The following is a 23,649-nucleotide window of genomic DNA, read 5'->3' on the forward strand; positions in this document are numbered from 1 at the left end:
GAAAACCTATTTGTGCAAAGCCAGCCATAACATCATGCACATTACCCGGAGTCACAGTTCTTCTGAGCAGGATGCGATTAATGGCCCTACAAACTTGCATCAACACGATTCCAACAGTCAATTTCCCCACTCCAAACTGGTTAGCGACCGATCGGTAGCTGTCTGGAGTTGCCAGCTTCCAGATTGCAATAGCCACCATCTTCTCCACCATGAGGGCAACTCTCAATCTCGTGTTCTTGCGCCGCAGGGTGAGGGTGAGCTCCTCACACAGTCCCATGAAAGTGGCTTTTCGCATCCAAAAGTTCTGCAGCCACTGCTAGTCATCCCAGACTTGTATGACGATGTGATCCCAGCACTCAGTGCTTGTTTCCCGAGCCCAGAAGCAGCGTTCCATGGTGGTGAGCATGTCCGTGAATGCCACAAGCAATCTCATATCTTATGTGTTACTCGTGTCGATATTATTGGAGTCCTCACTGTCGCTTTGGATCTTAAGGAGTAACTCGACTGCCAAATGTGATGTGCTGGCTAGACTCATCAGCATATTCCTCAGCAGTTCGGGCTCCACTCCCACAGACCGAAAGGGGAGAGAGAGTGCGCAGTACAAAAAATGTCGAAAGATAGCGCCAATTGTGGATGGAAGCAGAGGGACTGCTGGGATGCGAACCGATGCATCATGGGGCGTGGAGACAGGACCCAGAATGCCCCGCACTCCCTGCCCCCTTCCCACAAGCCACAGCACCAGAATGGGAAGAGGTGTTCTGTGGGATAGCTGCCCACAATGCACTGCTCCAAATGCTGCTGCAAGTGCTGCAAATGTGGACATGCCAGTGCACTTGCAGCAGTCAGTGTGGACAGACTGCAGCGCTTTCCCTACTGCGCTCTACGAAGGCTGGTTTAACTCAAAGGACTCTACATTTGCAAGTGTAGCCATGCCCTAAGTCAGTCTATTCATCCTCAAGAAGACAATTCTATTTTAAAGGTGAACTGTAAGGCAAAATTAAAACAAGTTAGACCCAGAATTATAAATCTTTTAATGGTCACTGAAATTGTCTGATCTGAAATTCATATTCTTGGTTATCCTTACTGAACCAGGAAGTAGCAAGCAGATTTCAGACAGAAGTTTATTTTAAATAGATTAGTCAAAACTTAATTTTCTCATGAATGCTCTCCCTGTTTAGTAGGGACATTCAATACAGAACATTTTTGTTTTGCTGTACACCTTTAAGAACTGTGTATTAATAGTAAGTAAAAACAATGGAATTACATGAAATGTAGACAGCTGTTTTGCACAGGCTGCTAATTAAAGCACAGCTAGTTTTCCAAGAGTATTACTTAAAGGTGATCTGAAAAGGAAAAAATATTGGGCTTCTGCCTTTTTTGCTTATGATGTGCAAAGAAAGTCATGTAAGTTTTGGAGTTTATTTTTTAAGATTTTTTCAAGCACCACGGTGTTATTCAAGGTCGACTTAGGAGGACTACAACACCAGACATGACTGGAACTTGATAACCTCAATATTTCTTAGGTTAAAAAAGCAACACTTAAATCTGGATTTATGCCCTCTTTTGAGATACACACACACAGCCTGAAACCAGAGGTTACTGACCTTACGGTAACTGGAGTTCAAGATGCTTTTGTCCACATGGATCCCAATGCAGACACATGCACCTAAGGCATGCAAGTGTCCACTGGGGTTATGAATTCACCCTGTGTACCTTTACGGATGTTTCTTACAGGAAAGGTATAGAGCAGCTCAAACTTCCAGTCAGTTCTTTCAATAATTCAGAAATCCAAAAATTCAGAAATCCAAGAACTCTGTATCAGTGGGGAAGGCGGGTGCATCCTGGGATCCATGTGGACAAAAACATCTTGAAGAACTCCAGTTACTGTAACATAAGTAACCTCTCTTTATCCACATGGATCCAACTATAGAACTAGCAATTATCCTTCAAAGAGGTGGGTGATAGAGTCCTATCTAAATGGCGACTGTAGAACAGCATTACCTAACTTGGCATCTGATCTAGAACCTATCACAATGAAGCAGTGATTGGTAAACATATGAACAGAACTCCAAGTAGCTGCTCTACAAATTTCAGAAATAGGAAGCCCTCTGAAAGAAGCCACAGATATCAACTGGATCCTAGAAGAGTGTATCCTAACTTGAGGGGGAACAGGTAGTTTATTCAAAAGAACAGGAAATTTTAATACAGTCTGTAACCTATTTACAGAGTCTGAGAGGATACAGCCTACCCCTCAGCTTTACTACCAAAGCTACAAAAAAAAGTCTAGATGATTTACAAAAAGGCTTCGTTGTGAAAAGATAAAAGGGCATATCCCTAAGAACATCTACGTGTGTGGAGTTTAGTCTCCACAGAAGAGAGCCATGAGACTTAAGAAAAAATACCAGTAAGGGAAGAAACTGATTTACATGAAGTCCAAAACTACTTTTGGTAAAAATCCTGGATGAAGCCCGAGTGTAACTTTGTCCTTATGAAACAGCATATGGAGGGCCAGACATCAAAATTTGAATTTCGCTCATCTTGTGTGCTGAGGTGATGGCTACCAAAAACATCACTTTAAACAGAGAGGTGATACAAAAAACATGACAAGTTCAAATGGAGGGTCCGTCAGACTTAAGGACCACGCGCAAGTCCCAGGTAGCAAATGGTTCCTTAATATTGGTGGAAATATGTGAATTAAGCCTTTTAAAAACCTACATAACATAGGGTGATAGGAAAATCTAATGACCATCAACATATGGATTATATGCTGATCTGCGGCCAGATGGACCCTAACAGAGCTAACTAAAAGCCCTGAGTATTTAAAAGACAGTAAGTATTCCATAACATAATTAATTACAAACCCAAAGTAACGTATTATAAAATTTTATTTATTTTGGTCTTGATCATGTTTAGGCATCAATGAGGAGACAAAGATACACACACACACACAGCCTACTAATACAGTACCAACTGGTACCAATACAGTACTAATACAGTACCAACTGGTACCAATACAGTACTAATACAGTACCAACTGGTACCAATACAGTACTAATACAGTACCAACTAGTAGCTGAATCTTTGCAGAATCCTACCACAGAAATTAGGTTAGGTTTAACCAAAAATAAGACTGTGGGGGAGATATGATTGCTCTCTATGAATAAATCAGAGGGATAAATACCAGGAAGGAGAAGCATTATTTAAGTTGAAGGTCACAAGAACAAATAGAAAAGGAGTACTTGTGGCACCTTAGAGACTAACCAATTTATTTGAGCATGAGCTTTCGTGAGCTACAGCTCACTTCATCGGATGCATACTGTGGAAACTGCAGCAGACTTTATATACACACAGAGAATATGAAACAATACCTCCTCCCACCCCACTGTCCTGCTGGTAATAGCTTATCTAAAGTGATCATCAGGTTGGGCCATTTCCAGCACAAATCCAGGTTTTCTCACCCTCCACCCCCCCACACAAATTCACTCTCCTGCTGGTGATAGCCCATCCAAAGTGACAACTCTCTACACAATGTGCATGATAATCAAGGTGGGCCATTTCCTGCACAAATCCAGGTTCTCTCACCCCCTCACCCCCCTCCCAAAGACCACACACACAAACTCACTATCCTGCTGGTAATAGCTCATCCAAAGTGACCATTCTCCCTACAATGTGTATGATAATCAAGGTGGGCCATTTCCAGCACAAATCCAGGTTCTCTCACATCCCCCCCACCCCCATACACACACAAACTCACTCCTCTGCTGGTAATAGCTCAAACTGACCACTCTCCAAGTTTAAATCCAAGTTAAACCAGAACATCTGGGGGGGGGGGTAGGAAAAAACAAGAGGAAATAGGCTACCTTGCATAATGACTTAGCCACTCCCAGTCTCTATTTAAGCCTAAATTAATAGTATCCAATTTGCAAATGAATTCCAATTCAGCAGTTTCTCGCTGGAATCTGGATTTGAAGTTTTTTTGTTTTAAGATAGCGAGGGGGTGAGAGAACCTGGATTTGTGCAGGAAATGGCCCAAGCCTTAGAGTACAAGTACAAGTACTCCTTTTCTTTTTGCGAATACAGACTAACACGGCTGTTACTCTGAAACAAGAACAAATGGATATAAACTGGCCGTGAACAAGTTTAGGCTTGAAATTAGATGGAAGTTTCTAACCATCAAAGTGAAGTGAAGTTCTGGAACAGCCTTCCACAGGAGCAGTAGGGGCAAAAAACCTAACTTGCTTCAAGACTGAGCTTGATAAGTTTATGAAAGGGATGGTATGATGAAATTGCCTACAATGGCATGTAGCTCAGGGATGGCCAACATGAGCCTGAGAAGGACTCAAGTTGGCCACCCAACTCACAACCACAGGCAGTAAGAAGGAACTGAGTGGCAGATGGTGCTTCTCTGCCTTTTATACCCTTGCTGTGAGAGGTGCAAACGTACACCAGTTGCCTGTGCAGCCCAAAGGGACACTTATGGCTAAAAGATTTCAGGTTTATGTGCACACACCTATGGTGGGATCCGTGTATATGAATTCTCAAACTATAGTTTGTTTATTTTTGACACTTTGCAGGTCAATTGTAGGTTGCTATTATGTCCAGGTACAATCACAACTTGCCTTTGGTAGTAGCGAAATGAATATTTAACAAATCAATAAGTGTGAAGTGTATATAACTCAAAATTCCAAACCTTCTTTAAATTGTTGTATATGTTCAATCTTACATCTGCAACTTCAGGGAAAGACATTTTAAACTATCAGCTTTAAGAACTAAATGCAAGAAAACCAGGAAATTCCAAGTATAGAAATGCACTTTTAAAGTCACCTAAACAAATTTACCTCTATTCTCTTCTCTCCTCCTCACCCCCAACTACCTTAGCTTGCAAGCTAGAAATGTTTTGCTAAGGATATTGAACTATAAGTCCAAATTCTGTATATTTGTAGAATTTAATTAAAGACTCAAGAGGCTAGAGCTCATGGCTTCAACTGATGCATCTATGCTAAATCTTACAGGATGAGAACAATTTGAGATTTTAAATCCTGGTTATTTGGCACATTGATTGCAATCTTGTAATTTTTCCTGAAGACTTTACTCTTGTCAGTATAGATTGAAAAATCTGTATTATTTTGACACCCTATGTATGGACAAAATTATGGCTATTTTGACACCTACTTATAGTTACTCTCACTACAGTTTAAATATCAAAGCATGGTTATTTAGTTGATCCAGAAAATTGTGCATTATACATGAAACTGCATTCACAGGCATCCCAACAGATGTCCTGCTCAAGGGTTGCAAAGGTTCTTTAATTCTAAGTTTATGGTAGCATAGACTGCTATTGGCAATGCTGATTTATTTGGACACTGAAATAAACGATATCAGACTAGTCATTTTCTTCTGCAGCAAACAGAAGTGGAATAATCAAGTGGTCTGTGGACATACTAGCAATTTAGTATGACAGTTATGAGATGTGTAATGGAATCTTTGCATTTATGTTACTGATGAAGGAGGATATTTCAGCAAAAAGATTACCGCAGCTTTAATACAAAGTCACAGGATTTGCAACCTCTGCAAGAGTCAGTGTCATACATACTGTTATTTACTAATAAAGCATCAACAATGCACCTAATTTACAAACTCAACATGAGTCTCTGCTTAAAAAGTAAAAAGGACACACAAGACTGGACAAACTAGGACACCCCAAAATGGGAATACAAAAGGATTTAAAAAAAAAAAAAACCAACATGTTAATAGCTGACTTATTAGCATCACAAAATTTTTGTAAGGTACTTAAAAGAGGGTAGAGAGGTGGCTCAGTGAATAAAGATGGAAGGGTATTCCATGCATTGGGGTGGTCTGTAAGAAGGCAGAGGAGACAAACATGCACTGAGATTAGCATCAATGGGGAATGTAGAAGGAACAGGGTGACACCATAAACAAGATCAGAGATGACAGTATCATTTTTTCCTTTCATATCTTACCTTGACATACAGCTCATATCGTGCCTTCACTATTGGGTTATTCAGGATGCTGGTAGCAGTCAGTACACTCTCCCTTTTTATTTGTTCTCTGTAGGCCTATGAAATGGATTTAATTGTAACTATTACAAACCTGATCTATTTAAATAGTTGTGTGATACAAATTTAATTCATGCTCTATTGGTTAAGGCTGCTACATTAGAGCTGTTACACATTTACTTGTCAAAGCAGGAAATACTAACTCTTGGCATAAAAGGTCCAACCTACATAATAAATGAAATAAGAGGAACTGGGTACAACACAGCTGTATCTGTATTTGGGCGAGTGGACTGGCCCCTGGCTTTAGCCTTGTCTAGGGATACAGTTAAGCCCTCATCTACATTACAAACTGCAACCATGTAACTGGTTTCTCTGAATGTATTTAATGTACATTTAAACTTACACTGGCCGCTAATGCAAAAAAGTTCTCTGACTTACCATCTTATCAGAGCAGATTGCCCTGCATATCATTTTCTATAATTATTGAAAATATACAAAATCTCAGTAACTGTATAATGGACAAGGAATGTCCAAACTACTGCAGATTTATATTATTCTCCAAGCCACACTCACCAGCTACCACCGTTTTTCAAGTCATGTTCCTCTTTCAACCAATCACTTTAGTAGATTAGCTAAATTAAAAATGCAGCATTTTAAATTGCAATGGAAATTTTGTTTCTGTATATCACTACTACTTCTCAACTGTTCTAATTCTTTCTATATAAGACTTTTCCTTCTGATTAAAAAAGTGCTTAACAATCAGAACACACACCTTGGCTTTAAACATCAGTGAGGTGGCATGCGTATGTGTACATGAAACCAGCAGAGGAAATGATGGCAGCAGCACCACCCAAAATATATGAATTTAGGCCTTGCACTAGGTATACATTAAAGTCTGATACAGACAGGAAAGGACAATGAACTATTGCAATATCACTATAAATAAGTACCTAAATCAATGCTCTAAACTCCTATTTATAGACTTAAATAACTATTGTTCCAACAATTCCTTTCATTTATCTCATGCATTCAACCAAGAACAGTATTTAGTACTACTTAATATTTAATGCAGTAAGTTTTCTTACTAGTTTCAATTTCTAATAGAGCGAGGAATTTAACAGAGAAGTATGTCACCACTGATTTTCTTTTGATCCTTATTGGCAGCCATAAAGCACATTATTAATGTATACACTGTTACTGGAAAGTTGAACCTTCAGAAACCATTACTTTCACTAGAAAACTAGCATATCAGAGTGTATACTCATTAGTCAGAATATAAATCTCTCATCAAATCGCAACTTAAAATGATTGTTCCATTTAGTAACATAAACCTAAATCTTACACTGAATCACAAGAAAACTATAAAACCCCATAGCAACAGATCACAATGTAAGCTGTCTATTTGATAAGACGGCTGAATTTATTGCTCCTCATTAGATGCCCAGTATCAAAACAGAAGATTCTAAAGTTAAAAAGGAAACCTGCATTCTATTTTCTGTTCAGATTAGACTGTACCTTCAGCAGTTCACAGAACAAGTAATTACGAACATTTATAAAATACTAAATCTTACTTGCTTTCCCTTTGTGTGATCAGGAGATTTTAAGTGCTGTTGAACAGAACTGTGTAGTGCAGGAACATACACACTGCAAGCACTGCAGTGAACAGTCTCAACTTTCATCATGTGGTCATCAGCAGTAACGCCTAGCAAAGAAAACAAGACATTACCACAATTATGAGGCTCTATTGTCTATATCAGTGGTCTCCAAAGTGGGGTGCACAAGACAATCGATTGGGGGGTGCAACAGGAGGAGAGCCGCCGGAGGGAAAAAAAAGGGGGGCAGGGGTGGCCCTGAGTCCTCCGGCCCGTGGAGGAGCAGGGGCAGCCATGCAGCCAGCGGCCAGAAAAAAGCAGCACTTTCCCCTTCAAAGTCGGCCTGAGAGAAGCGGTGCTTTGAACGGGAAAGCGCCACTTCTCTCCAGCCGCTGGCTGCGCAGCTGCCCCTGCTCCTCCTGAGTCCTCCGGCCCGTGTTCGCAGGGCCGCATTCCGAAAGGGGCTTTAGAGCTGCAGGCCAGGGCCCCCTTAGCCCAGGGCCCTGAAGCCCCCGCGTTCCGGGTGGCCCTGCCTGCTGGGGGGGGGCAGCTCCCAGAATCGTGGCCATGGGGGTGGTGCTGTGCTGCACAGAGCCACCTGCACACCCCTGCACCAAATAGGATCTGCCCCAGGTAAGTGCGCTGCACCTCCTGCCTGCCCCTGTCCTGAGCCTCCTCCCACAGTCCCACCCTGAGCGCCCTCCCACACCCTAACTCCCTCCCAGACCCCGCACCCCACTCTGAACACCCGCTGTATCACAAAGTGTTAAACCAAGATTTTCAAAAATAATAAAGCATATTCAATCACATTGCTCTCACTAAAAATATTAATAATAATTATTTTTAGGGAGAGCAAAAAGGTTTTTTGTACCGTTAATAAAATAAAAAAAATTTAAAATATTGTTTATTTCATCTTTATCTCATTGTTTTTTAATTTCTATTTTTTGTGTGTTTTATAATTTACATAATATATTAGTACAGTAATACATGTATATAATTTATAATTTATACATATATTGGGGGTCCGTGCTCAAAATTTTTTTACTGATGGGGTGCACGATCAAAAAAAGAGGAGACCACTGGTCTATACCAATCATACACAAGCAAACATTTACAAAGCTCAGTTCACGCTAATTAAATTGGTCAAAGACAGACACAGTTGCTTAACTGAAAGAAGTCAAAGATGCTCCTGGGAAATAAATCAAACCCACTTTAATATCAAAGATATGATTCATTTAAAAAAAACAAAAAACACCAAAGACTCAGGTCTAGAACTCTTAAATGGAGCTGGTGGATGACAGTCTTTATGTTTAGAAATCGGAACCGAAGACAGTCCTGACAGATCCTTTTTCTTATGCATTTTAACCACCTGCCCGGGGGTCTTATGTGGTCCTGAGCCCTTCAGAATTGCGAGCGAAGGCTCACCTGACCTTGGCAGAGTCAGGGAGGGGTCTCTTCTTTTAGGAGTAGACCTGGATGGGGATCTGTCCTTGTATCAATGAGTGCACCCCTCCCGTGCAAAGCCCATGGTGACAATTCCTTGGGCTTAGCAGCTCTAGGCTCCACTCTCAAGCTCATCCTTAGAGGGTAACTGCTCGTCAGTTAAGGTCACTGTACAGGGGAGTCTCCCTTGCCTGAATCCAAGCGAGATCTCATGGCTTTCTCCATAAGGTGCTTCCCAAGCTGAACATCATGAACTTCACATATTCATGGGGGAAACAAACTGTAAATACTGCACTTTGCTGAGATATGCATCTTACCCAGACAGCAGTGGCAGCACAGATGCTAACTGCTCATGGAGAAAGAGAGAGGCCAAGATATGCAGTTCTTGAACCCTAGGACACCAGGCCTAGTCCCAATCCACAGGGAGGGACTCCCTACAATGGGAAAAACTAAGCCGAACTAGCTATATTATCGCAAAACTTTAACTATGCTAAATATTAAAACTATTTACAATATATATTTACAGGTTGATGAGAAAGAAGCTGGGGAAAACTGTGGACCCAGAGGATTCTGAGTAAGGCCATGTAGTAGTAAGAAAGAATGGGAGAGGTGTCAGCCTGCACTGCCTCTTATGCCCTCGGTCTGCAGCACAAGGACAGCGACTGCACAAGTGAAGGCCACCAGACACTGCTTACTAAGAATTTCCAGACTCGGGCACACGGCATGCATTGGTACCCATGTGTGGAATACACATACGGACCAGCACTCACAGAAGAACCTAATTTTATTTAGGGTACTTAGATATTTTTAAAGTAAAATAAATAAATAAATGAATAAATAAACCCCCCCCAAAAAACCCAAGTATTTTCTATAGGACTGATCCTATTGTAGTAGCTGTATGAATTGCCACTCTGCCCTACTTAAGGACATATGAATTTTTTTTCCCCCAGACAGGAAAAGTTGCAGGACTCAAATTCTACTTAAAAACTTACAATATTTGCATTCAAGGTTTTTTGTTAACAAGCTAACATGAAAAGATTTTCCTATACACACACACACACACACAAGAATTTAAGGGGATGACTTTTTAGAACTGCTGTAAATAGTTTAATTTAAACTATTTAACATGTTTTATAGTACACTGTATTTTACACCGCATTTAGCAGATATGACATCCACTGGACCAAAGGTCTAAGGGCTTACTTACACATGAAGCGTGTGGATCTCTTATCTAATAAGTGCTATGCTAATTAACACCGTACAAAGATCAAGGATAAGTTCCTGGCCACTATATGCTCTATAAAAGGGTCAGAGTAGCAGGAGGGAGGATTCTTCTTAGTGCACACACTCTGGAAAACAGCCACAATGCTGCCTCCTGAAAACCCCTTGTAAGACCCAGCATAGAAGCTCCACCTGGACAGAGAGGGGTGTTGGGGCAGGGCTGCTTACACAGTACTGCAGCTCATAAGGCAGGGAGGACACTGCCATTCAGAAAAGTCTCTAGGGCTAAGTTACACCAAGGGCTTCTCCAGCCCCAGGACAGCCCCAGAATGGCTACAACAGTGGCTTAAAAGTCATTTTAGCCCCACCACCTCCCCAAGTTGCGAGTTTAGTGCTGCACTTCTTAAAGGCCCAGAACAGAATCTCATCCCAAAATAGGAAGGGTGTGGAAAAAGTGATATGTAATCTGACTCAAAATCTTAGTAGTAATACCTATTCTTGGAAAGTTTTGAGACCACTAACACTACAGATGCACTGGAGACCAGAACTGTAGAACTAAAAGGAGGAGACTTGCCTTTGGAGTAAATAGCTTTTAAAGAGAGTCTTAAGAGTCCAACAGATATTATAAAGTGCACTGGAACTGATTTTAATCCAAACATCAGATCAGCATGTTCAAATGAAATGAAAAGAAAAGAAAAAAAAAAAAAAAAAAGACATGGATATTCCCAAAACATGCACTTTCACATGGAGTCTGTTACTTGCCTTCCATTACATCTTTTTCAACAACTTGGACATTTTCAGTTTGGTTGTTGGTCTGCTGCTTGCGCATAGCTGTCTTCTTGAATTTATTCACCATACACTCCTTGAATGCAGGAAACAGAATATCAATTTTAAATGACTGACGTATTTCTCCACCCATACAGCACCCCAAATCAGAAACATACTAAATTTTGAAAGTTACCCAGCTCTTTCTATTCTTGATTATTAGATTTGTTTGTATCAACTATTATTAGTTCCAAGGGAATTTTCTGGCATAATGACTAACAAAGACATTCAAAGCTATTAACTTCAATAATGGCGTATTTTGTTACCTAGCTATGAAGCAATGCTACTTTTCAAAAATTCTGAACTTGCCTTTCTGTTCAGTAGTGTTTACTGTGAACAACCCTTTTCCTAAGTGAAATGATCTAATGAAAAATTAAGTACATGTTTTGAAGACGATAAATGGTACAATTTAAACTCCAATATGCAAGTGACCTACAAATCAAGGTTTCAGAGTAACAGCCGTATTAGTCTGTATTCGCAAAAAGAAAAGGAGTACTTGTGGCACCTGAGAGACTAACCAATTTATTTGAGCATAAGCTTTCATGAGCTACAGCTCACTTCATCGGATGCATACTGTGGAAAGTGTAGAAGATCTTTTTATACACACGAAGCATGAAAAAATACCTCCTCCCACCCCACTCTCCTGCTGGTAATAGCTTATCTAAAGTGATCACTCTCCTTACAATGTGTATGATGATCAAGTTGGGCCATTTCCAGCACAGATCCAAGTTTTCTTCCCCCCGCCCACCCCGCAAACACACACACACACACACAAACATTGTAAGGAGTGCTGTAGCTCACGAAAGCTTATGCTCAAATAAATTGGTTAGTCTCTCAGGTGCCACAAGTACTCCTTTTCTTTCTACAAATCAAGATAATTTAGATGTATTCAAGTTAGCAAGGCCTGACAAAATTCATCCACAGGTCTTTAAGGAACTAGCTGAAGCAATCTCAGAACCATTAACAATTATCTGCAAGAAATCATGGAAGACAGGTGAGGTCCCACAGCACTGGAGAAGGACAAATATAGTACCTATCTTCAAAATGGGGAACAGATGACCCAACGAATTATAGACCAGTCAGCCTAACTTTGATACCTGGAAAGATACTGGAACAAGTTATTGAACAATTAATATGTAAAACCTAGAGAACAATAGGGTTATATAGAATAACCAATATGGATTTGTCAAGGACAAATCCAGCCAAGCCAACAATTTCCTTCTTTGTCAGGGTTACTGTCCTAGTGGGTAGAGGGGAGCACTAGATGAGATATATCTGATTTTAGTAAGGCTTTTGAAACAGTCCCACTTGACATTCTCATAAGCAAATTAGGGAAATGCAGTAAAAGGTTTAGAAAGCCTGACCTATGGAGAAAGGTTAAAAAAACTGGGCATATTTAGTCTTGAAAAAAGAAAAATATGGGGGATCTGAAAACAGACTTCAAATATGTTAAGGGCTGTTACAGCTTATGTCAACACTTACAACAACATGTAAAGTACAGGCACTACACATGTAGCTACATGCCGCAGTGAAAGGCAGGTTTACAGATATACACAGCAATGAAAGGCTCCAGCAGCCCTCCCCGACCCACCACCAAAGCCTTTCCCCGCTGCCTCCTCCTTTCCTCACTACCTCCCTTTTTCCCGACACCTGCCACCGCCAGAGCCTTTCCCCACTACCACCCCGCTCCCTTCCCCTCCCACCACCAGCCTTTCCCTCCCTCCCCTCCAGCCGCCAGAGCCTTTTCCCAACTATCTCTCCTGCTCCCTCCCCCTCCACCACCAGAGACTTTCCCCACTTCCTCCCCTGCTCCCTTCCCCCACACCATCAGAGCCTTTCTCTGCTCCTTCCCCTGCCCAAGCCTTTCCCCACTGCCTCCTCTCCTCCACCATGGGAAAAGGCTTTGGCAGTGGGGAGACAGCTGGGCACTACACTACTAAAAATTGCAGCGTAGACATGGGAGGCACAGTTTCAGCATGTAGAGAGCCATGTAGGGTATATACCCTAGGGGTTCAGGGTACAGGGCACAATCTATTCTACTTAAGCCATGACTCACTGTATACACTGTATTTATACTGGTGCTAGCTTTGCATGCCATGACTGAACTCTACACACCACCATCAGTGCACCTATAAAGAGGACCATACTTAATTGTTCTCCATGTCCACTGAAGAGAGGACAAGAAATAATGGGCTTACTCTAGAGCAAGCAGAGAAATTTAGGTCAGATGTTAACAAAAATGTTCTAACTGTAAGGGTAGTTAAATTCTGGAATAGCCTTAGGTTGTAGAAGACTCACTGGAGGCTTTCAAGAACAGGTTGGACTAACATCTGTCAGTGATGGTCTGGGTTTACCTGGTCATGCCTCAGCACTTGAGGCTGTACTAGATGATCTCTTGGGGTTCCTTCCAGCCCTACATTTCTATGATTCTATGAACATTATGACTTACGTGCAGAAATTCCATCACTACTTTGTCAAATTTGGTTTGCTTCTGAATATGATCCAATGTTTCCTGGTGAGCAGCACTTTCCAAATGAGCTTCAATGTCTTTCTCTTCAAAGGTTCGAAATTTACAAAATGAGCAAGTGAATGCCATTCTAGCAGGAGAAACACGTATGTTAAAGGTGTTACTGTTCAATAAGTTTCTGTTTGTTTTTTTAAGTCACTGTTTTTCAAAAATTACCTACATGGCTTATGTGGGGACATGTTAAATCCAGTCATCTGTGGCAAGTAGGAAAGCTTTCCCTAGTAAGTGTAGAACATTAAGCCAACTTTTTCTATAATTTTTATTAATGACATTTACATAAAAGAAAGCTAAATTTGCAGTGCTATGGTTCTGAAGGTAAGGGCCAAAAGTGAGCCGAATACAAACCCAGCTACTGAATTTTCAAATAGGCATGTACTGAACTGTCACTTAACATTTTGTAAACTGTAGAATGAAACAGCTTGGTTAATTTTATTGCTGATATTCAAAAACACTGTCAGTGTTTAGCAATAGTGAAACTGTCAAGTGTGTCAATCTCATATTGGTGGGGAAAGGTACTAACAGCAGGAACAGGAAAGAGGGCCAAAAAAAAATGGAGACTGTTTGAGGAACAGATGTAGCTCAAGAGTGCTTCTTTCCCTCCACCCATATAATACGTAATCCTATATAATCACAAAACTACCAAAAAAAACCCCACTTCAGGACGAGATCACATCAGGGAGATCTCAATTTATTTTTACTACAAAGTTGAAGTCTTACATCAAAATTCCCCTTGCACTCTGGAGAGTCTGAGATCACGGTATAATCTTAATGAATCCATTTTCCTGGGGCACAGTTTAGTGGAATATACTTGAAACTGAATACTCCTCTTATTTACAAAAGTATTGCCTTTTTGTGTGAAAATCAGGTCTCCCACATAATTTGGCACTTTTGTAATACTTAAAATGGAGACACATGAAACACAGAATAAGATCAATTCCTATCCTCAGGAGCTTAGGAAGGATAGCAGGAATACCCTTTCAGCATGTAGATTCATCTAATTGTACTATAAACACATGGCGTAGTACTGGAAGATGGTACCACTATAAAAGATAATTATTTGAACATCTCATGAGCGTAGTGGTGTGCACAAATATATTTTCAGAAATATTAATGCTACTATATCTCAAAATGTTTCAAGTTCTCTGGTTGAGCAATCTCCTCTCCTCCAAGACAAAACCGTTTGTTTTTTTTTAAAAAAAAACACTGTTGTATACCTAGCACCCTTTCATGTATTCCTCTATAGAGAGTACTGGGACCAGCAAAAGGTGCTAGGGAATGATGACAGATGTTAAGTAGAAAAAAACAACAGCACAAACCTGTATCCATCACCATATTTTTCACTGTTTTTCTCCCTTCTACGCCTCTGTTTCTCTCTTCTTGCCTCAATTCGACGTTTTTCCTCCTCTTCACTTTTGACCTCTGGTTTGGTACCTTAACACATAGTGAATTGGGTTAAACACTTTATATCTCCAAAATCCAGAGTGTAGAAAGTGTAATGCTTGACTTCCCCTACCTCTTTCACAACCATCTTTTCTAGTCCCAAAATGTAAAATAAATTCAAGTCATAGTGTTTCAATGGCATCTAAAAGTTTTGGGTATTTTTAATTTAAAAAAATCAGTAAACATTAATATTTCAATGCAAGTTTAGTGGTTAAGGCCCTGACTAAAAATCTCAAAAGTGAGGAAATTCAGAGTTAAAGCCAACCCAACCACATTACTAAGGCATTTCCAAGTAAGTGACCAGGAGGGACACTGGAAAAATCGCAATTATTCAAACACCCCACAATTTTAGTGTTTCACTGCAATATTTGCTGTTGCATAAAACATAATTTATTAAAAAGAAATCAGTCTCTAGCCACCCTTTTTGTTGTGAAGATAGCTTATACAATGGAAACGAATACAAAGATAATCTACAAGGAAAAAAGACAATTGTTAATGCTTCTTTTTGATTATTTATGATGTATAGGCACTGAATGTCAAATTTGAAATCCTCCCACACACTTTTGGCTTATAGCTTAAAGATAAATAATAGATCTTCCTGGTTTTTGCTAGAGGGCTAGAGTAGTGGAGGACCAATTTTCTTAGCAGGGATAGTAGAATCTTAAAGAAATTCTGTCAAGTGTTTCTCAGGCATTTGAATAAGAATATGTTGACAAGAAACTAAGTTTTAAAATGTCTGACTAAAAATCCCTTCCTTTCTAAACTGCTCAGTTTTCAGTCTTATCAATCACAATAGTTCTATATTTCTGCTCTAGAATTCTATGAACATGTAAAAAAAAAGTCATTCAGGCCACCGTTCACAAGAAGTAAGGTGGTATAATTTGTTTTTTCTTTTTGCAGGTCAACTTTAAAGAAAGGTCATTTCCCCTGAAATGTGTGTCCAGCCAAACAATAGCAGAAAATGTGTACACACTCCCATGACAAACTCATCCCAGTGAAGAGAATTTCAAAAAGGTTGCTGGGCCCAGAAGTATTATTAAGTGTTCAAAACATTCATAATTACTTTAGAAGAGCTGTGCTTCCCTATTGGCCTCCAAAGACTTTTTGTATTTTATTTTGTGGAATAGGCTCTTCACCCTTCATGTAGGGCCTGAATACTACTCTGCTCCTGCGGGAAAGAGAGTATCCTCCCCCCATATCGTTCTTTTTTTACATTTCCCAATAAAGCCTTCCAGAGTTAAAATTTTCAATGCGGCGCCTTACCTTCAACCCAGAAAATGGGCAAAGGATTCCTTGTTTAACTGCTGCATAAATCATCTGGTATGGAGTTTTGTGGAGTGAAATGGCCTGAGCAGCTTACCCTCAAGATCAGTAGATACCTTGAAAATGCCCAGCCTCTACCAGACCAGGGGAATGAAAGCCTCAGTCCAGATATGGACTTGTGTCTCCCACTTTCCTGCATGACATTGCATTCATTTTAAAAGCTGCATAAATTTTCATATGCATTTGCTAAAGTGGCATTATTGATGGATCCATAGATTTGCAATGTTTCATACAGACCGCATTAGAAAAGCACACCTGCAAAATAGGTTAACTAGCAGTCCATTCTTCACAATTTACTATTTAAAGTTAATGACTTGCAGTATTTTGCAATTACTGAGTGAAAGTCTCAGAAACTGTTCTGCAGATTTCAGTTGGTCCTGTAAGCAGAGTAACCACACAAACAAAAAGTGTTATAGTTTAATGGAAAGTCCATTACACAGCATCTTATAGGCATCAATATTTTTCTATCTTTACCCCAAACAGACAGTTTCCACAATACTGGAAAGAAAGTCATGAAAATTGCAAAGTACCATTTTGAAGTAAACGTCCATACTGTGTAATTTATTTTCAATTACATTGTTACACACCTTTTAATTTCAAAACTTCACAATTCCTGCTTAGAGCACCCTCCAGATTATGTCCCAATGATTTGTATTTTGCCACACAGAAAATTAAGTGGTACTTCCCACCCTCCCCATAACCTTAGGGCAGGCAGACTAAGGGCCTGTCTACAGCATGCAGCAGTGTGTGCTATGGGAGTGTGAATTCTAAAGCACACCAATATGATACGCACTAACTGGCCCATATAGACCCTGCTGGTTGTAGCCAGACAGCCAGCCCCCCCCCCCCCCCCCCTCAGACCAGCATTGCTGGAAACACAGGAGGAAGCAGGAACAGGGCACTTAACATATATTCCAGCACAGCCTTTGAAGCTGTGAAAGCACAGGTGTGCTGCTACAATGTGCCTCTGGGAACAGATACAAGGATTAAGCTCACAGCAGGCAGAGGCCCTGTGACAGACATGGCTCTTAGCCCCAACTAAATAGCGTGATGCACACACACCAACATCCTAGTTGGGAAAATATTTACCCTGATAAAAGAAATGTCCAGTAGTCGACACTTATTGTTTCTCTCCTTTGCAAGTGTAAACTACTCTTGCGAAAGCTGGCGTCACCCCGACAGACCAGCCTCAATTTGGCATAAGAAAGGAGAAAGAGAATAAAGGAGTACAGAGGTATAAGTAGGGGACCTACAGCACCATGATTTTTGAGTGCTTTTCACTATCTATCTGCTGGTCAGATAAGTGACAGCCTCCCAAGGCTTCTGCAGCTAAGAGGGTCCCTACGCCTTGTCCCTTATTCGTCTTTCCGCGGAATTGAGTGACCGATCCTGGCTTGGCACCGCTGGAATCGAGAGATGCAAGGAGGGTAAGAAGCACCCACACCTGATCTCCTATCTTTAGTGTACACATATTTTGAAATAGAGCTCTATACTTTGTTTTCTTTCTTTGGGATTGTGGCTTCAGTTTTGTAACTTGTTTGTGTGTGTAACATCTCTACATTTAAATAAGTAGGCACTAGCAATTTTGTAACCACATGATTAGAATCTAGCTTAATAAATTTTGGTAACCATTTATGCATAAGCCTGACTTGTTTTCTCTGGTTTACTGTAAAGCAGCCAACACAATTAAAGAACCTCAGCCGTTTTGGCTCTAAAGCCTGGCCATTAGGTGAGAGTACTAAGAGCCTAGCGTTGAGTTGTGCCGCCTCCACGGGGCAAACTCTTGGGGCACCTGTCAGTCAATCCTGGCTGCCCGCTGCGAAGGAGCTCTGAGCTCTAGCAGTTAAAGTCACGGGTGTGGAGAGGCTCTTAGTGCTGCCATTGGGGCACCTGTCAGTCAGTATTGACTGCCCGCTGCGAAGGAGCTCTGAGCTCTAGCAGTTAAAGTCACGGGTGGTTAGGACCTTGGGGCATCCGTCAGCCTAGCCCGGGCTGCCCGCCGCGAAGGGACAGTGCGTCCTAGCGGTTAAAGTCACGGATGGTATAAACGGGCATAGCTGGCACCTCACCAAACATCCTTGGCCGTCGGCTAACACTGGTGCATATTGAAAGTCTGTGCACAAAGCACCAATGAGCACCAATAGGCTCCACGTTGGGCAGTTAGTGTGCAGCACACTAGTGCGCTTCAGAATTCATACTCCCAGAGCACACATTGCCACACAATGTAGACAAGCCCTCAAACTCCATTCTGAGAAGCACTGTCCTCCAGTACTTTAGGAAGTGCATTAAGCCATTTCAATATACTATTAGTCTACAAAGATCAGGGGGAAAACAACATGTTCTGGACATGGCTTTGTCCTGAGGGGATCTGCCAAGGCGAAGGTACCTCTCAACAAGGTGAACAACACCATAAGGCAGTGAATGAAGAAGTGGATGTTTCTTCCTGAGACGACCAGTAATGAACTGATGCACATCCTGCACAAGCAGGGCGGCGCCAACATCCCTTGAATGGGTGATCTGTGTCATGTTGCAATGATCACTCATGCATTCCACCTTCTAACATGCACAGACGTACAAGGAACATTGTGGAGAGTGCTATGCATGATGCCATCAGTAAACGAATCGCCAGGACCCCCTCCAACCAATATGTCGCCACCCAGCTCCCTGGAAGGCAAATTTGGATGAGATGGGGGAAACTTTGCTTCACTTTGGACTTGTGCCCACAATGTTATGCAAAAGCTGGAGAAGAGAGTCAGCTACCACTGAACATGGTGTGAGGAACATCAGGAGTTGGGAGAGCGAGAACTATGCTGGAGACGACCCTGAAGGATGCCAACCATTGCCAGTATGTGGAAAAACCTGAGACGGAAGGCCTTTGAGGTGACGTGCAAGTGGGACACCAGCAACCACTCCCTCCCTAGGGGCAGTTTCACCCCACTTGCTGACTGGAGATTCATTCACAGGGCCTGGCTCGACTGTGTCCCGCTGAACAGAGCTGTCCGCCACAGGAATCAAAACAAGCAATGCAAAAAGTGCAGCTATGCCAATGAGAGACTATCCCACGACTTCTGTAGCTGCTAGCCCCATTCCAGAGCCTATCAGCTGTGCCACAATGTCATCCAAGATCGCCTAGTCAAAGTCATCCTGCCACCCATGGGGAAAGTTGGCGTGAACTCCACTATCCCTGGAATGAACAGTCAACTGCGACCGAACATCATCATCAACACTAAAGAGGAACCTAAGACGACTGTCATGGTGGACATCACAGTTCCCTTTAAGAACAGGACCCCGGCCTTCTGCGACGCATGAGCTCAAAAGTGGAAAAATAGGCCCCTCAGGCTGATGCCTTGAGAGCTAGGGGTATGAAGTTCAAACACACACTCTGATCACTGGAAGTCTGGACGCATGGGACCCCAGTAATGAGCAAGTGTTGCGACAACATGGAATCGATCAGCGCTATGCTTGGATGATGTGGCAACTTATGGTGTCAGACACCATCGGGTGGTCAAGGGACATCTGATGTTGCCTATATCTGGTGAGATGTTCTAAATAAGAGAGATGAGCTGGAGTGCTGCTGAGAAGTGAAGTCAGGAAAGATAACTGAAATACTTCTCTGATGGACTGTACTTACTGAGGGACAACCTATCCTAAATCATTGAGGGACAATCTACACTCATTGCTACATTTGCTTCCCACAAGCTACTCTTAGTATAACTTTTTATGAGTGATGTACCCAAATATTTGGATACCAGTATTTTAACTGTACCATTAAATATATTAACCTTAATTTGGGATACTTCAGATTATGTACTATATGTATTTTATGGCTTTTAAACCAAACTTTGTACTTTCGGATAATTTAAGCATTATACCCAGATGTATAGAAACTCTTTCCTTAACTTGTGTATTAGATAATTTTAACATTAGCTTTAATAAAAAAAATCTGCCTCTTTATAAGGGGTGTGGGAAGAAGAGTAACTGTCCAGGGCTGTGGAGGAAAAGACTGAGGCAGATATACTCCAGACCTATTTTTGTATGACAGTGTTGTTTCTTAACTCCATCTCCTGACTGCCTCTCATTTCAATCTCTTTCAAATTAATAGAATCTCTGCTCTCTCGAATTTCTGTAATGATGCCAGCAGCAGAGTAAAAATGGTTAGGGCTGCTCAACTTTATCTTTGCAATCCTGTTGCCAGCACCACTGACAGAAGATTTATTATGCAGATATGATCACAGGGATCACATCTTTAACCTGAATAAATGGAAAACATAAAAGCAGACACAAGGAAATGTGGGCTCAGTAACCTATTTGAACACCTGGAAGTAAAGAGGTAGCAAGCTACAATGGGGGCAATTTTAAAATTTAAAATATGTTCTGACATTTATAAATGAGATTAACCAAATACAGTATCTGGTGCTTGATGCAATAAGTTTCAATTTGCAGCAACTAAGACTTTTCCATTGTACTCATGAGAAAGGTTCCCCTACCCGCACCCCCAACTGGATAAATTACACTAAAGACACTTAAATTAAATATGAAAGATTGAATTTTGAGGCTATGACTAATACAGGGAAAGTAAAGATCTCTCTTAAAATGTGCCCTGGAAACAGTCAGCTGGAGAAAGACCCACAGGGATTTGTGACAAGAAAACACTTTTCCCTACAAAAGGAATAGCAACATTTTGAATATGGCAAGTATACCTAAGTATCTGAATATGGCATAAAAGAACAGTAATTAAGGGAAATGGATATCTTAGAATAGTGTTAATGAACAGGTCATAACTTAGGGTCAATGGCTTGACTGTCACTACTAACCTATCCAGTTACTTGATGGATGTGGCCTATGTAAAGTAAGTTTGGGGATCTCTAGTTCCAGATGATTAAGTCTTCACATTACAATTGTTACTTTTTAGTGATCCCAAAAGGAGATCACAAACTGAATGATCAGAGAGAACGAATGACTATCCAACCTCGAGATAAAAGTCCTTCAAGGTCAAAATACCATGGCAGGGCCAGTGTTTGTGCATGCACGTATAAGCTTTCAATGCTGCTGTTGTACCTGTTCTTGAAATAGTGCACTTCACTTTTCTAGTTCAGTCAATATAGTATCTCTCAAAACACTAGACTTACTTATTTTTGTATGTTTTAAAAAAAAGAACGCTTTATCATTCTTACAGTGCCACTTACCCAGGAATGAGATGAATAGAAATTTCTAGAATCGAGTCACCTCCACAAACACCAGCTTAGCACAACTGGGCTACGCAGCTCCAAAGACAAATTAGGAGATCTTTAAGATGTACTGCACAGCTTGGAAGTATCTGGATGTGTATTTTACAGACCTGTTCTGTCACACCAACTCTGGACAAGTCAAGCAACACTGTTTCCTATGTAATGTGTATAGGAATATTTCCTCAGCACCCACTGCAATTAGTCCATGAAAAGTTTAACAGCACTCCTGAAGCGAAAGGCAAGGGGACAAATATCTGTAATTCCCAGTTGTCCATCCAGAGCTGTGCAATTCACAGTATTATTACAAGGTCGATATATTAGACAATGGCTTGCATGTGGAAGTTTCTCCAAAATCTGCATATTAACTTTACTTCACAAGTTTATAAGACAATTTTTAAACTTATTTTGCAGGTGTAGTTTGAAAACAGGATTTACAGAAAACATTGCAGATCCATCAACAACACGAAATTAGCAAGGATACAACAACAGGTATGCAATTAGGACTTAAAGTTCTGGTGTAAGAAAAGTGACTGCTAGACATACAACTTAAGATTTTTGATCCTTAAATTCATGTACTGCAAAAACAAACAATTAAGTCAAGTTCCATTAACAACTTTCTGTCATTACCTTGTTCCAGTAACTTCAAAATTTCTGGAGAAATGAACTGCTAAAAATGAACAAGTATAAAAATAAGTTTCACTAAACCAGCTGCTATACATGTTGTCTTTTCTTGCTTGGGTCTCTCCTTTCTTCTTTCCAATTTCTGCTTTTTGCCACTCTTTTTTTTCCTTCACTCGTCTCCTTTTCCTTCATTAATGAATTTCTTCTTTTATAAGCCACAAACATCTTCCCTTCCCATTTACCTTTTAATGACTTTCATTACTTCCTCACTCCCTCGGTTTCCCCTTCCCTCTTCCTCCCCACCCATCACCTCTGCCACTCTTTCAGTTGTACTATAGATAAGTTTCTTGTGGTGTGAACAAAAGGGATACTCAGGAGTTGCTAACGAGGTAGGGATAGAGCAGGGGTTCTCAAACTGGGGGTCGTGACCCATCAGGGGGTTGCAAGGTTATTACGTGGGGGGTCATGAGCTGTCAGCCTCCACCCCAAACCCTGCTTTACCTCCAGCATTTATAATGGTATTAAATATATTTAGAAGTGTTTTTAATTTATAAGGAGAGTTGCACTCAGAGGCTTGCTGTATGAAAGGAGTCCCCAGTACAAAAGTTTGAGAACCACTCTGATGGAGCACTGTAGTAAAGAACCAGTGGGACTTGGTTTACAGAAAAGCAGAAGGAAACTGCTTTCATCCTTGTCAAGTACATTAAAAAAAACAAAAAAAAGAGGACACCCAGTTATGGCAACTGACAAGAACTAAAACACAGTAGAAAAATTCATGACAGGAGTCAAGTTTCCATTCCTCTGGCTTATACAACAATGCACTTTTTAGGACTTGGCAAGTCTCAACAGCTACAATACAAAATACTATGGAACAGCAAGCACTTATCATGCATCTTTACTGAACTCAGCATCTGCGCAGGCACTCATGCGTCACACTGCAGTTTTTCCACAGAGGATTGGTATACTGGGAATACATTTTAACACAGCAAGGATAAAGGTATGCACAATCCCATTCTTACAGCCTCAGAGCCAAGCATGGAAAAGAAACCTGAAGTAAGGTTCAATACTTAAAAAGAGTGCCCACGTTCAAGCTGAATGTCAGACTTCCAGGTTTAATATTTGCATTTGCACCCTAAGATCTGAAATTACTTTAAATAATGAAGGGGAATTATTTAATCACAAATTTGCTGTGATACTGTTTGCTTAGAGACAGTCTTCTGCCATACTTATTTAACACACCATCACGACACTTGTTCTCATTTGATAAGCTATCTTCACAATAAAAGAGCAAGAAAGTTTATTTAAATAAACAATTTGTTGGAGAAAAAAAAGATACACCTGAAGGGACTTACCTTCTACCCTTATGCATTTCTAACATGCCCATAATATCTACACACCAAGGTGACTATCTG

The 23,649-nt window shown here is 40.8% G+C and overlaps 1 protein-coding gene across 1 annotated transcript in view; it reads right to left on the reverse strand.

The window, feature by feature from the left end:
- The window catches only part of ZNF326 (zinc finger protein 326), a 39,033-nt gene that overhangs the window by 4,328 nt on the left and 11,056 nt on the right, over positions 1 to 23,649 (reverse strand). The window contains exons 5-9 of the mRNA XM_073357111.2: positions 14,942 to 15,056; positions 13,548 to 13,695; positions 11,036 to 11,135; positions 7,589 to 7,719; positions 5,982 to 6,077 (exon numbers count right to left, since the gene is read on the reverse strand). Coding sequence (XP_073213212.1) covers positions 5,982 to 6,077; positions 7,589 to 7,719; positions 11,036 to 11,135; positions 13,548 to 13,695; positions 14,942 to 15,056 — 590 coding nt within the window. The remainder of the gene's footprint in view (positions 1 to 5,981; positions 6,078 to 7,588; positions 7,720 to 11,035; positions 11,136 to 13,547; positions 13,696 to 14,941; positions 15,057 to 23,649) is intronic.

This window comes from Lepidochelys kempii, chromosome 8 (assembly GCF_965140285.1).
Source record: "Lepidochelys kempii isolate rLepKem1 chromosome 8, rLepKem1.hap1, whole genome shotgun sequence".
NCBI classification, from domain to species: domain Eukaryota; kingdom Metazoa; phylum Chordata; order Testudines; family Cheloniidae; genus Lepidochelys; species Lepidochelys kempii.